Below are 15,837 nucleotides of genomic sequence, written 5' to 3' on the forward strand. Positions count from 1 at the left end.
TCCGGGTGTAAATAAGTATAGGAGAAATTAGGTTCAGCAAAAACAAATATTTCTTTAAAAATATCTTTATAGAAAATGAAATGTGTTTATTATTTAAAAATTAAAACACTGAAGAAAAGTACCAAATCCTAGTTGAAAAAACATTACCGAGAATCTCACCACTCCAGAAATAACTATCATGAACATTGAACTATCCGTGCAGATACCTCTCTGTGCTTATGTACAAAGAGGAGAAAGAGGAAGGCTGGCGGCATACACTGATGCAGAGACACAGAATACTACAAGAAAACCTGGATCATATGATATGTAAAAATGCTGTTACTTGATATTGACTGAAGAAAAACAAGTGAAGCTAAAAGGAATTGGTGGACTTCCTTGGTATATGCAATATTCATTCCTAAAATTTGTTGCTGAAATTAAGAAAAGAGATCATGAGAGCGTTAAGAGGTCAGGGCCACTGTCTTCTTCATCTGTGTGCCTCATCTTCAACTGGAATCTTGGCCGTGGAAAACGGGAACAGCATGCGTGCACTCTCTCCCTTCCCTCTTGGAACTCCCGGCTTTGTCGTACCCTTCTATGTTGTCTATAGCATTTATATTCTCTTTTGTGACCATGAATGCCGTAGCTCTTTAGTTTCTATTGAAATGGAGCCACAGATTTCACCTCTATTCTTCATTCCATGTTCTCTACATTCCCAAATTCTTCACTTGGGTTTTTCTGGCTGTCTGGATGCTGTCACCTAGTGGCATGTTAACCAGAGGCTCCTGGGGCCGCATGCCTGAGTGCCCGCATGTTTGACAGTGTCTCTCTGCTGTCTGCAATCTTGAAAGACAACCTGGTGAGGTATAACAGTCTTGGTTTCCAACTTGGTCTGTCTCAGAACTTGGTGGACCTTGCTGATTGTCCCCGGCTTTGGCTTTGCTAGGAATTTGGAGGCTGGGCTGAGTTGTTCCCCATCGAAGGTGAATTCTGGATGCCCTCAGAAATTTTATTTTTAGTCTTGAGGTTAAGCAATTCACCAGGATATGTATTGGTGTTTTTCTGCATCATTTTTGTCCCCTGGAACGTGGCATGTCCTTTTGATCTGGAGAAAAATGACTTTTGTTATTTTGGGAAATATTTCAACTCGTAAAACCTTGAATGTTTTCATGTTCTATTTGCTTTGTTCTCTTCCTCAGGAATACCAATTATGTGTGTATATTGGTTCTCCTTTGCCTTCAGTATCTATTATCTGCTTTAAAATAACTTCATTTTGTGTGGATTTCCCATTCCTACCTGCCACATCCTTACCTGTGTTTTCAGTGTGTGTGTGTATGTGTGTGCACATATGTGGTATTTACATGAGTGTGATGTATATATATGAGTGCGTGTTTATTGTTGTTCTTTTGCTGAAGTTTCCACCTCAGTGCCTGTGTTAGTCTGTGTGTTGCTATAAAGGAATATCTGAAGCTTGGTAATTTATTTTTTAAAAAAGAGGTTTAATTGGGTCTGCAGGATGTACAGGAAGCATGGTGCTGGCATCTGCTCCTAGTGAGGCCTCAGGAAGCTTCTAACTATGTCAGAAGGCAAAAGGAGAGCAGACAGTATCAGATGGTGAGAGAGGGAGCAAGAGAGAGGTGGGGAGGTGCAGGTTCTTTAAACACCAGCTCTGATGTGAACTCACGGCAAGAACTCACTCATCAGCAAGAGATGGTGCTCAGCCATTCATAAGGGATCCACCCACATGACCCAACACCTTCCACCAGGCCCCACCTCCAACAACGGGAATCACATTTCAACATGAGATTTGCAGGGGACAAACATCCAAACCATATCATATGGTTCCTTTTTCCATGCATTTCCTGAGCTCTACCAGTTCTCTTTTCGTCTCCTTCGAGTGTGTTCTTACATTGCTTCCTTGAATTCTGTTGACTGTTCCTGTGACAAGGCCATACTGTCTGTTTTCTTTAAGACTCTGGTGAACAACCTGTGTCCTGAGGTTGTCCTCTTATCATGTGTATTTTTTTGAAACAGAGTCTCGCTCTGTCACCAGGCTGGAGTGCAGTGGCGTAATCTTGGCTCACTGCAACCTCTGCCTCCCGGGTTCAAGTGATCCTCCTGCCTCAGCCTCCTGAGTGGCTGGGACTATAGGCACCCCCCACCACACCCGGCTAATTTTGTTGTTGTTATTGTTGTATTTTTAGTAGAGATGGGGTTTTACCATATTGTTCAGGCTAGTCTTGAACTCCTGACCTCGTGATCCACCCTCCTTGGCCTCCCAAAGTGCTGGGATTACAGGTGTGAGCCACCGCACCCAGTCATCATGTGTATTCTTTATGTGATTTTGTTTCTGTTCCTCTCCTCCTTCAAAAAGTATTAATTTTTAATTTTGCAGTTTACATGTACAGCACCTGTGGTGTTCTATTCAGCACTCTGCTTAATGTTGAGTAGAGCCTGCCACCAGCAAAAGAATAATGTGGAAGAGCGATAATAATTTGAAGAGCTAATGCTTACATCATGCTTACCATGTGCCAGACACTACTCTGGATGCATAAACTCATTTAATACCCCAACAACTCTTATGAAGTGGATTCTATTATTCTGTCCACTTCGCTGATGAGGAAGGTGAGGCACGGAGTGTTATGCAGGTTGCATAAAGGCACACAGTTGGGAAGCAGCAGAGCTGGGGTTGCAATGCAGGGAACCCAGCCCCACAGTCTGTGTGTTCAAGCCCTCTGAGAGAATGTCTCCCATCTCTGCTCAGTGGTCACGAGGGCTGGTGGCTCCCAGGAGAGTCACCTGTGCTGTGTACTGCTGTGCAGTGGTGATGACTCTCCTTTCTCCCTACCAGGTCACTTTCAGCACCTTCTGAACTGGGTCCAAGGTCACGGACAGCGGGCATGGTGTGGCAGCATAGCTGCTTCTCCAGCCCCTCCCCTGCTGGTCTGTGATGCCAGGGTTTGGTCTCCTTTACCTCTGTCCCTGTTCAAGGCCCAGCCGTACTCCTACATTTTGTCACCTTAACCAAAGAGTAGTTGGAGACTTTTCCAGGGCTGTGACTCTTACTTTAGGGGAAATCTACACCTCTTGGTTCTCGGCATGCTCCCATGTTTCAGTTTACAGGAGTTGGTAGTCGTGCTTTCTATTGTGCTTCAGGATTATAGCCACTTTCCTATTTAATATATTTTTTTCCTTACCATTTTTATCCTTCTTTTCCTTATTGTTTTGTGATTTCAAAGAAGGGTAGTTGAGCTGAAGCTTTTCTTCACCATCTTTTGCCAGAAATGCTCTGCGCTTGGTTTCTGCAGGGCTCCCCCGCTCCCTGTGGTCTTACATTCTTCATCCGTCCGTTCATTCCATAAGTAACTACCAAGCGCCTGCTGGGCATCAGACACTGGTATAGGCATTGGGTACTGCAGAGAGCAAGACAGACCTGGTCCCTGCTGTGTTGGAGCAGAGATGCCAATGGGGGCAGAGATGCAGGCCTGCAAACAAAAGACGTTGTCCAGAGTAAAAATGGTGGTGAGAAAAATAAAGACATGATGATGTGACCAGACGACTGCTCTCGACTGGGTGATCGGGAAGAGCCTCTTGGAGGAAAAGTCATGTCGGCTTAGACCCAGTTAAAAAAAGGCACCAGACTTGGGAAGAGGGTTTCAAGCAGAGGAGGCAACCCACACAGGGCTGCAAGGCTGGAACAGGCTCGGCAATGGCTACATTCAAGGGAAAGATGAGAGCCCATTGTGTACAGGGTGTGTGAGCAAGGGGAGGAGTGTGCGAGGCCTATTGGAGAGGCCGGAAGGGGTTCAAGGAGGGTGGGTGTTAGGATTGGCTTCTGAACAGGGTGGGAGTCTCCTGTTTGAAGCGGAGGGTGGCATGGCCTGACGCATATTTTAAAAGGTCTCTTTGGCTCCTGAGGGGAAGGAGGGTTGGAGTAGCACAAGGTGGGCGCAGGAAGGAGCTGAGGTTGGCTCAGATGGGTGGTGACCTTGGAGATGGTAAGGGATAGATGGTGAGTGAATGGGCTCCAGCAGTGGGTGGTTGGGGGTGCGCTCCACTTCCTACAGCTCCTGGAGCAGGTTCTGAAGCCCCTCCAGTTTGTCTTGCCCTCCACGGGTGCCGTCTCTGTAATGTTAGACACCAGTGCCTGTGTGCTGCACGCATTGCTCCTGGCCAGCAGCTTATATACTTGATGGAAAGGGAATTCCTGGCCTGGCTTAACGCCCCCAGCATCCTCTACTTAGACTCCTTCTCCACATCCCCCCATCAGCACAGGCATAGCCCTCAGGTTGTCTGGTCTTGCTGCCAAGGTCTGCACTTTGGATATTTGATGTACAGGGATGAAATAGAAAGTCAGTAGATTCCGAAAGACTTGATTTTACCACTTATGTCTAGTTCCAGTCAAAAAAGCTTACTGGAGGGAGAAAGGAATAAAAGATTAAAATAAGTTCCGGGGATTGTTAGCGTCTCAGTATGTGCACCACACGTGTCTTCATCTGCTGTGGCTAAGCAGGAGTTGTTCTTCCTGGGAAATTTAGACATGAACCGGTATCCAAAAGCCCTCGGGGCTTCTCTTTCACCTCTTCACGATAAGTCTCCAGGCCTGTGTTTTAAACTACACTTTGTAGAGGCCACTGAGTCCTTGTCTTCTGAGCTGTAGATTGCCTGCACTTGGCACTTTTGTGGAGCAAAAGGAAGACCTGGTGCTTTGGGACGCTCATCCCAGTGATTTGGCATCGTGAGGCAATTGCCTCTTCCTGTGTAAGAACTCAAACGGGTCAAGTGTAAGTTTTTCAAGGAAATATTTCTTCTTTCTGATATTTTAATGACAATTTAATACACAATAAATTGTTACTTATTTTATTTAGCATAAGGATTGGGAAGGCCACATTTATAGGACACACACTATGTGCCAAGCATTATCCCAGACCCTGTACATTATTTTCTCCTTCAAGCCTTGTCCAGTTTTACAGATGAGAAAACTGAGCCTCAGCTAAGGCAGCCAAGCTGAGTTACACAGTTCATGTATAATCAAGCAAGGACTAAGTAAGGGTGTGTGTGGTGCTGGGGCCTCTCTCTCGCCCACACTCCCTGGGCAGCAGCAGGGGCTGGGGAGTGTGGCCACTGTGAGTGGGATGGTCGCCCTCCCTTCTGTAATCCAGTGAATCGAAAGCATGGTTAGAATGTGGATGATTTTAAAGCTAAATAGCTATTAATTTCCCAACATTAGCTTTGAGAGATCAAGTAGTTTACCCAAAGTCACCCAGCTAGAGGAACCCTAAATCTTGGAATATTAAAACCAATATTTACAACGTCACCAGTACAGGGTGTCCGGGTTCTTGGCACTTTGAACAAGGAATTGGACAAAATGCACAAAGCAAGGAAAGAATGAGGCAACAAAAGCAGAAATGTACTGAAAACAAAAGTATACTCCACAGGATGGGAGCCAGCGAGTATAGGGGCTCAAGAGCTGTGTTATAGAATTTCCTGGGGTTTAAATACCCTCTAGAGGTTTCCCATTGGTTACTTGATGTACACCCTGTGTAAATGAAGTAGTGACCACCAGTCGGAGCCTGAAGTGAAGTTACAAACTTAGACTCCTATGCTTTGGTTGCTTTCTGCAATCAATCAGAGATACTTTCCATTTTCCATCTGCCATGCAGAAAAATTACAAAGGGAGTAGCCTCCAGTCCTTTGGTTACTTAGGTGCGGAGAGTTGGGGTTTTCCTTCTGATTTAGTTCTAGGAGGTCAGCGTGAATCGGCCTTAGGTTCCTTGTGTCTCCAGAACCTTTTCTGCCTCAGGAACACTGTGTGGATTGAACGGCTCTATGACAATTTAGGGAGAGTGATCTGTACTTTTTGAGATCTCTGAAGAAAAAATTATTTTAAAATTAAATAATTTTACGGTGCTAGTACAATGTTGTAGTAACACTGTCTGGACATGGGAAGGAAGAAATTTTTTTTAATGTTCCCCATCCTGGGCCTCACTGCCATAACAAGTAATGTGCTTTTGTTTTTCCATCTCCTTTCAATAACTTTTCATGTTAATGCACATGCTTTGTATAATCGTAGTCCAGGTGAAGACACGGTGGTATTTACCATTATATTATTTTTCAGTACTGTTACTTTTTCTTATGATACCCATCATATTGATCAACTAGGGTGTTCTTAGCCTTCAGTTGATTTCTGAGTTTTTTCCTCTTCTCTCTGTCTCTGCTCACCACCCTCCATGTCCTGTGATTCAACATTACCCCTGGTTATGTTAAGGGTGGTGATCTGAAACTGACCCAATGAAATTGGCCTGAAGTGTAAAAGAGCAATTTGGGCTTGTCTTTTCTTTTTTTTTTTGTTTTGAGACGGAGTCTCGCTCTGTTGCCCAGGCTGGAGTGCAGTGGCCGGATCTCAGCTCACTGCAAGCTCCGCCTCCCGGGGTCACGCCATTCTCCTGCCTCAGCCTCCTGAGTAGCTGGGACTACAGGCGCCCGCCACCGCGCCCGGCTAGTTTTTTGTATTTTTTAGTAGAGACAGGGTTTCACCGTGTTAGCCAGGATGGTCTCGACCTCCTGACCTCGTGATCCTCCCATCTCGGCCTCCCAAAGTGCTGGGATTACAGGCCTGAGCCACCGCGCCCGGCCTGGGCTTTTCTTAAGGAGATAGTCATTGTTGGGGGTGGGGGTACCCTTCTCACTTTAAAAGCGTGAAACATATTCTCCTTTGTCGCACTTTTAGTTTTGGCTGAGCAGTAAGCAGTAACTCCTTGGCACGCCTTTTACAGCTGCTAACATTTGATGATCCGCTGCTCCCTGTTAATGGAAAAAGCAGTGTACTCTGGTTGCCTAGACTACACCTTCACAGTGTGCTTTATGTATTAGGTCTGAGCCGGCAGCACTTAAAAATAAATCAGCCAAGTCAAGGCAAACATTAATCCTTGCTTCCAGAGCTTGTCCTTATTTTTTAAGTTAATGAGCTAGAGCAGAAGCAATAGAATGTTCTTATTTTAGAGCCCCAGATCAATTTATGGGCTAAAGGGGGCTATTTTCTGACCAAGTGGGTGGTCAAAGTATTGAAGCCCCACACATGATGGAGAGTCACAGTTTGTCTCCAGCTGGTCTTAGGTTGGCTGGTGGACCCCGGGTCTTTAGCTGATTCCCTCCTCCCTGCAGTGGATTCTAGGGTCACTAGTGAGTATCACTGAAAGAGTTTGACTTCTGCTCTCAGGAACTTGATGAAGACCTGTTTCTGAAGCACTGTGCTGGGGATCCAGGAAGATATGAAAGCTATGGGGCTGGTGTCTGCCTTATGAACTTGATATCTAGTTGGGAGACAGGGAAACTTTGAAAGGTAACACATTAAGGGTACGCGAGTTCAGTAGGGCTGACAGAAGGTTCCTGTGGAGGGAGAGGCATGGATAGTTTGGTGTAATATGTAGGTTGATATAGGCTTTTAAGTTTGGGTTCATTCACTCATTCAACACGAATTTATTGAGCTGGGAATGCAGTAATGAGCAGGTGCCTGCTTTCCTAAAATTTACACTCTAACTAGGAGAAGGCAGATGGTAAATGCAGTAATTTCCGGGAGTAGGATGAAGCTAAAAGAAAATCTGGAGAGAGCTCTTCAGGCCTAGGGAATTGCAAGTGCCGAGCCAGTGCAGAGTGCAGAGCCAGCAGGAGCCAATGATAAGAGATTAGAGCCAAGGCTCTTTCCTTCTCATACCCCTGCTCCCACCTCTTCTCACAAGGGGGGCCTTTCCTTTCCACCCACTTGCTTCCCCATGCCCTGTTGGTATTCATGTCTTGACTTTGTATTTTATGTTCATTTGTTTATGTTTTGCTGTCCCCAACTAGAATGTAAACTGTGAGATCTGGGATTTGTTTTGTTTATTGCTCTAACTCTAGTGCCTTAAACAGTGCCTGACACACAGTAAGCACTCAATAAGCACATGAATGGGTGAAGGAAAGGCCCATGTGGTTGGGCACAGAGAGAAGGGAGGGTCGCACAAGATTCAGGAAGCAGATGAATGTAAAGGAGGACGTGTATAGGGGACTGTGCAAGGCCTCCGCAGGGACGGTGGGAGGACCAGATGCACAGGAGCAGGTGGTCTCATCTAGAGAGCAAACCTAAGAGCCTTCATTGGAAGTCAGAGAGAACATTTGTCCTCCAGTTTACATTCTAGTTGGGGACAGCAATAAGCAAGTCAGTAAGTAAATAAATAAATAAATAAATAAAATTGATCCTCCCTTTCTTCTCTTTTTCTCTCCACATTTGTTAGCACTTACTATGTTCCAAGCACTTACTATGTTCCAACCCCTGTCGGCACCAGAGATACAAAAGGATTAGGCATGGTGTGATATTTGACTCTGGGGAGAATAGCAGTCCATCCTAAAGATTTGAAAAGAAAGAATCAAATTATACAAAAAAAGAAGTGAATTGTTTGGACACAAACTTGTATGTGTGTTCCTAGCTTTTCCTGTTGCTTATAGCATTAATATTGACATCTGGTAATTTGCGGACAGATGATAGTTCTGGGAGTTCATGTCTGAATCACTAATGCAGACTGATATGTATATATTTGTAGAAGTGATGCAATCAAATAATTATTGTAAAGGATGAATGTAGTAATTAATAAATAAGATCAATGTAAACATGCAGAAGTTGATTCACACGTATTTAATGAAAAAGCTACATAAGGATAATGGAAATACTGTACTTGTGCTTAGCATGGGAAGAATGTCCAGTTGGCCCTTCAACAGCATGGGTTTGAACTGCATGGGCCCACTTATATTCAGATTTTTTTTCAATAAAAGTCAAACTGAGTGTGTCTGCCTCTGCTTCCACCTCTTCTCCCTCTACCACCCTTGAGACAGCAAGATCAATCCCTCCTCTCCCTCCTCCTCAGCCTATTCAACATGAAGACAAAGAAAATGAAGACCTTTGTGATGATCCACTTCCACTTAAGGAATAACAAATATATTTTCTCTTCCTGATCATTTCCATAATAACATGTTCTTTTTTCTGGTTTATAGTAAATAATACGTACAACATATATAATGTGTGTTAATTGACTGCTTATGTTATCATTAAGGCTTCTGGTCAACGGTAGACTAGTAGTTAAGTGTTTGGGAAGCCAACAGTTATGTGTGGGTTTTCAACTGTGTGGGGAGTCAGCGCCCCTAACCTCCGCGTTGTCAGAGAGTCAGCTGTATTCGTGTGTGTGTCAGCCTCTGTGACTGGACTTGGCAAGAAGAAAGGGTATCACATTTTCTCATTTCTTTCCTCTCAGGAATAATTCCGGCTAATGGGAAGATGACTGTGACTGTTAAGTTTACACCCTTCCAGTATGGGACTGCACAAATAAAAATGCAGTTATGGATTTCACAATTCAACTCTCAACCGTACGAATGTGTCTTCACCGGAACATGCTATCCCAATGTGGCCTTACCGTATGGCATCTTTGCAGTGTTTTTGTTTATTCTTAACCCTTTCTCGAAAATCCAAGTCTTCCTTTCTTCCATTCTGTCTTTCTTGTAAAAGAATGTCCTCAAAAGTGTATTTAAAATGATGAGCCAACATAAAATATACTTTAAAACATAACAGAAATATAGAACATATCTATGCTGGTTCCTGGAGTTGCTTCTGACAAGAAGGGAAGAAACAAGAAAAAGGGATTTTTGAGGGACACGTTTTTTCACTGATTACTACTGATGCACTGTTTGAATTGTTTACCATATGCATGTCTTATTGCCTATTCAAAAATTTGTACAATAGGGCTGGAACAACATAAGTGTTTTTAAGGTTTCCATATAGTATTTCAATTAACTGAGTCCCTGATGTTTGCAGTGCCTATTGCAAAGCTCAGTGGGAAATGGGCCACAACCTCAAGAGACCAAAATAAGTCATATTACAAGTGATTTCACATGAGGCAGAGACAGAAATGTCTGAAAAACAGAAATGTTTGGAAAACACAGGAGGTTTTTCAAAGCACCATCAGACTAGTGAAGATGTGAAGTGGGATTAAGTTGTACTTCAAAACAAATCCTTTCCGAACTTCCATTTCCATTTGAATATGAGCTTGTACTTTTACATCGCAGTACCTCTGGTTAACATCATGATTTTTTCTTATACCCATGATTTTTATAAAAATTAAAAGTTGCTGGGCGTGGTGACTCACACCTGTAATCCCAGCACTTTGGGAGGCTGAGGCGGGCGGATCACCTGAGGTCAGGCTTTCAAGACCAGCCTGGCCAACATGGTGAAACCCTGTCTCTACTAAAAATGCAAAAATTACCTGGGCGTGGCCACGTGTCTGTAATCCCAGCTACTTGGGAGGCTGAAGCAGGAGAATTGCTTGAACGCGGGAGGCAGAGATTGCAGTGAGCTGAGATCACGCCACTGCACTCCAGCCTGTGTGCCAGAGTAAGACATCGTCTCAAAAAAAAAAAGTTGTCACAGTATAAATACTAATCTTAGAAGATTCTGACAATTATTTTGAAAATGATAGGGAAATATCTTGCTTTTCCTCTTCTTTGCACATGGATACTCATCACATATTAACATCGTTAAGCATATTACAAGTGGAGTAGCAACCTTATACCAAAATATGAACTCACTCCATGATATCTTAGATATTTATATCATGATTTTTCTTCCTAAAAATTCGAAGCAGCCTGAGTCAGCTGTAGGGTATTAGTGTGGCCTGCTGAACCCAAATCCTGCAAATAACCGTCATTGAAATAAAATCACTCAGGCAACAAACAAGTAGAACAGAACACAGATTTTAAAACTACTGATTTTTCTGGTGGCAAATAACCAGGTGAGCAAAATGGTGTTTGCCACTTCACATCAGGTGCTACAATACTCAAATGACTTTCTTAAAGACATCGTATGAGTGCGATTTTTATTTGTATTTCCTTCCATAGCTGTGTTTTTACATGCACAACAGCACTGTATGACAGAAGCACCATACAGATGCAGGCTCACGCTATTTCTAAATTACTATGTTAGTATCTTATTTAGTATCCTCTTGACATTTTCAAGGACTATGTCTTAAGATCTGCATGTCTGTCAGAACTGCAAATAATATTATAACATATAAATTCTACCATGAAGGGAAAAAAAAACTGGCTGTAGTTTCTGAACAGGAAAAAATACTGGCTGTAGTGTTCTCTGAAATTTTCATAGATTGCTTTCTTCACTTCATTATAGAGTGTGTGATAGACTTACTCATGTCTAAATTTGGCACTGCCAAATTCCACATGTAACTGATTTATCATTTTCTTAGACCTCTTCATTTCCATCATCAACGTTGAGGATACTGTTTAGGAGGCTGCTTTTTAACATCCCCAGGTTTAGTTGCTCCCCAGTATTTAACAGCAGAAGTGGTGTCAAGGCTCCACTGAGATGGGGATGCTGAACCTCAGTTCGCTACCTGGCTAAGCACCTCACCCTGCACATCAGAGCATGTTGGTGGGTGTGAGTCTCACCAAGGGACAGGTTCTCCCATGCCCTGGGTTGTGCATGCTCTTACATGAGAGACGTTAAATTTGAGGTTGCTAACATAAGTTCCATACAGTGCAACCAGGCCTGTTCAGTGGGTGCTCAGCAAATACATATTAACCGTCAGAGTGAGTGAATGTTCACCTATTTTTATCTTATTTTTGTATGGTCACGGAAAACAAGTGTTTATCCTATAAAACAAGTGTTCACACGTGGATGCTTAAAGAAATGCTTCGCCTAAACTATTATGCCAAATTGGTCCTGAACAAATAAATTTAAAAATGGTTATTTTCAAAATCATAACTTTGTCTTGTGTTGCGGAAAAATATAACTATTAAGATAAAAACAATTTCTAAAAAAGAAAAAACGAAATGCTTCATAGGTAGCGTTTCTGAATAGAACACAGTTTTACTGCATCTCATAATAGATAACCTGAATAGCTTCTGCAGGCTATTAGCTGCACTGTCTCTAACTACCCATGTCCAAAGTCAGTTTCTAATTACAGAAAAGAACCCAAACATTAATCTGAATCTCTTTTTGAAATATCTTGCTACAAACAATTGCATAATCATTCTTTTACTAGGAAGATAAATCAAGGTAAGATTTTTTTTTAATGTAATAAATCTAGCTATTGAAAACCAACAGGCTGGAAATAGATTATGCTATACCTTGAGAGCATTTTTCAGCATGTCACGTTTTCAGTCAGTATGTTCTGTAAGAATGTAAAGCAATGCAACCCCAGCACTTTGGGAGGCAGAGGTGGGCGGATCACAAGGTCAAGAGATGGAGACCATCCTGGCCAACATGGTGAAACCCCGTCTCTACTAAAAATACAAATATTAGCTGGGCGTGGTGGTGCACGCCTGTAGTCCCAAGCACTCGGGAGGCTGAGCCAGGAGAATCGCTTGAACTCGGGAGGGAGAGGTTGCAGAGAGCCGTGATCGTGCCACTGCACTCCAGCCTGATGACAGAGTGAGACTCTGTCTCAGAAAAAAAAAAAAAAAGATTGTAAGGCAAAACAACCATTGGTGGGCTCTTTTGATATCTCTGATTATACTCTAATACACTAACATCACATTTATTTTAGTAGACCACTGTTGAGGCACACGTTTATTTTCAGTTTAGATATAATAAGGGACTTCAAGTTGTGGTGGTATCAGAAGGAACATACAAAATTAGGAACCTTGAGTTAATGACTTATTTACTAATTTAACATTTGTTTAAACCTATAGATTAGAAGAGTTTGAAAGGTTCAATACTCTTTCTAAGAAGGTAAACCTTCCTCCAGAAAAAGCAATGATGCATATAAATTTTCACCGACCACCAGCGAAGCTGCAGCCTCAGAAGGTGAAGGTATGGTGGGCCTTGTCCTCAGTGTGATGAAAGGGTGACAGAATGGCAGAGTAATTGATTTCCCTATTGATTTGGTCTCTTAGGAAATTGAGTACCAGAACCTCAGATTTCCAGTAGATTTATCGAATCCATTTGCTGTGGCAACTGTTTTAAACCAAGAACCAGGAAAATTGAAGATTAAAGAATTAAGAGAAGGTAACCAGTTGATTGGCCATAAAGCAGCCCCTGAGCCGAATGTGAAAGAGTTACTGCTTGTCATACTGATTACCTATGAAAAACAAAATTCGGTTAGATTGCTGTTATGCCTCGCCATTAGAAATGTGTTTTTCTCTCTGCACATGACTTTAATCTGATTACTGGTATAAACATTGTCTGCTCCTGCCTTCAGTTTTGGACCAGGGCACTGAAATTTCAAAAACGAGACAGATGAAGGAGGCACTCTTTGAACAGAAAGTCAGACAGGACATTCACGATGAGATGGAAAATCATCTTAAGTGGTAAATATTGAGCAATTATTTGTATCAAGTGACAGTACAGTTGTTTTTAGATGATGATCTTTTATAAATGAGAGACAGTAAAATGTAATAACGTTTTAGGTACTTTGGAGAATTTAATGATTGTTTCTCTGCCAGTGGTCCTTCCACTTCAGTAGGAAGTTTCTATTAGGAATAAATATATGTGACCAAACCACGCTGTTTCCTAAATGTGACCAGTGGCAGGACCGGAGTGAATTGTGGGAGATGCTCCCTGCTCCTGCTGGCCACTCTGCTGGCACCCCTCAGCCCAGGACAGATCTGGGTGCCTTGGTCACCCCAAATCACACTCCCCTCATCCTCTACCTCAACCAGGAGCCCCTGTGCCTTGGGCTGTGTGCCCCAGATGCCTTCTGGGTAGCCCAGTGGGGTGAGGCTCTGGGGGGTTCCTGATGGAGGTTTTAAAACTGAGATGTGAGAATTCTTGTGCTTCTGTGCCCAAACTGGAAACTTTTTCACGATTTTTTTTTAACCAGATCAGACCAAGCATATGCACATGTACATATTTAGCTGAAAAGTAAATTTTTTTTTTTTTTGAGAAAGGGTGTCACTCTGTCACCCTGGCTGGAGTGCAGTGTCACATCATGGCTGGCTGCATCCCCAGCCTCCCAGCCTAAAGTGAACCTCCCACTTCAGCCTCCCAAGTAGCTGGGAGCACAGATGCACACCACCACGCCCAGTTAATTTTTTTTTCTGGTTTTTTTTTTTTTAGAGATAGGGTCTCACTATGTTGCCCAGGTGAGACCCGATCCCCTGGGCTCAAGTATCCTCCTGCTTGACCTCCCAAAGTGCTGAGATTACAGGTCTGAGCCACTATGCCTGACCTAGAGTAAACTGGGCTGAAAAAGAGACTCTTGGAGAGTGTCATTGAGAGGCTGCCTTCTCCATGACCCAGCCTCCACCCCTCCTGACACATGAGAACGTGACCTCACCTGAAGCCCTCTGAAGGTGCTCACTGGGCTAGTCCCCTGTCTCTGGGGAAATGGCCCTTGTTTCCAACAGAAATCCTTTCTGCCTCAGCTTACGTCTATAGTTACGATTCTGCCTCAGTTAATGGGAAGTACTCCAAGGAACTGAAAATTTTATGTTTATAAACACCTTTTCCCTATTATGAAAAATAGGTAGGTCATCACTGTAGGAAACCTGAAAACATGTTTTTTTACATATAAAGAAGAAAAAAAAAATCACAGTGATGCCACCACTCAGCAGTGACCAGTGACCACTGTCAATACTGGGGTTTTTGTTCTTTCTATGCGTCTCTGTATCAGACCTGAAATCACATCCCAGATCCCATTCTGAATGCTGTGTTGTTCCTTTAATATTTTTCCCAACTTTTTATGTTGAAAGATCTTAAACCCACATATACTTGACCTCGGTTCACTAATTGTTCACATTAGGACACATACACACTCCCCTCACTCCACACGCATGCACACACATATCTGCATGCACCTTTTCCCCCTAGCCATTTGCAAATAAATTGCAGACGTCAGGAAGCTTCACGCCAAAATACCTCAGCATGTAGCTCCTAAGAACAAAGACATTCTTCAACATTATTGTAATCACTTCCAAGAGATTTCACACTGATACAATAATATTATCGAATAATCAGTCTATAGGCAAATTTAGCCAGTTGTCCCAAAATGTACTTTATACCTAGTCTTTTAAAAATATTTATTTTAAATTTTATATAAATAAAATAGAGACAGGGTTTTGCCATGTTGCCCAGGCTGGTCTTGAACTGCTGCCCTCAAGCACTCCACCAGCCCGGGCCTCCAAAGTGCTAGGATTACAAGTGTGAGCCACCACACCTGGCCTATACCTGGTTTGTTTTTGTTTTGTTTTTGAAGAGAGGTATCCAGGGTCCAGTCGAAGATCATACCATTTGTATTTAGCTTTCATGTCCCTTTAGTCTCCTCTAACCTAAAACAGTTCTCTAGAACATCTCTCTACCTCCACTTTAAAAATCATAAATATTATTTATTTAAGACATGTGCTAGGTTTTGTGATGAATACAGTGCATATTAATTTATTTAAATTGTGATAAAATTCATCATTTTAATCAGTTTAAAGTTTATTGTGCCTAGGTTTTTAGTAAATCCACAATGCTGCATGACCATCAGCACTACCCAATTCCAGAACATAGGCATCACTAGAAAAAGCAACCTCATACCCGTTATCAGTCACTCCCCACTCCCCACTCCCCACTCCCTGAAGCCGCTGGCAACCACAATCTACTTTCAGTCTCTATGGATTTGCCCACTCTGGACATTTCATATAAAGGGAATCACATAATACATGTTCTGTCATGACTGGCTTCTTCCACTTAACATGTTTTTAAGATTCATCCACATCATAGCATGTGTTAGTACTGCATTCCTTTTTAAGGCTGAATCATATCTCATTGACTGGATATGCAACATTTTGCTTATTCATTCATCAGTTACTGGACATTTCAGTAGTTTCCACTTTTTGAGT

At 42.7% G+C, this 15,837-nt stretch overlaps 1 protein-coding gene across 1 annotated transcript in view; it reads left to right on the plus strand.

Moving 5' to 3' along the window:
* LOC112617152 (cilia- and flagella-associated protein 221) overlaps positions 1 to 15,837 on the plus strand; it is a 110,805-nt gene that overhangs the window by 43,460 nt on the left and 51,508 nt on the right. Inside the window, exons 8-11 of the mRNA XM_025373891.1 lie at positions 9,261 to 9,420; positions 12,706 to 12,826; positions 12,910 to 13,021; positions 13,215 to 13,323. Of these exons, the coding sequence (XP_025229676.1) occupies positions 9,261 to 9,420; positions 12,706 to 12,826; positions 12,910 to 13,021; positions 13,215 to 13,323 (502 nt within the window). The remainder of the gene's footprint in view (positions 1 to 9,260; positions 9,421 to 12,705; positions 12,827 to 12,909; positions 13,022 to 13,214; positions 13,324 to 15,837) is intronic.

Source organism: Theropithecus gelada, unplaced genomic scaffold, assembly GCF_003255815.1.
Source record: "Theropithecus gelada isolate Dixy unplaced genomic scaffold, Tgel_1.0 HiC_scaffold_15884, whole genome shotgun sequence".
Classification (NCBI taxonomy): Eukaryota; Metazoa; Chordata; class Mammalia; order Primates; family Cercopithecidae; genus Theropithecus; species Theropithecus gelada.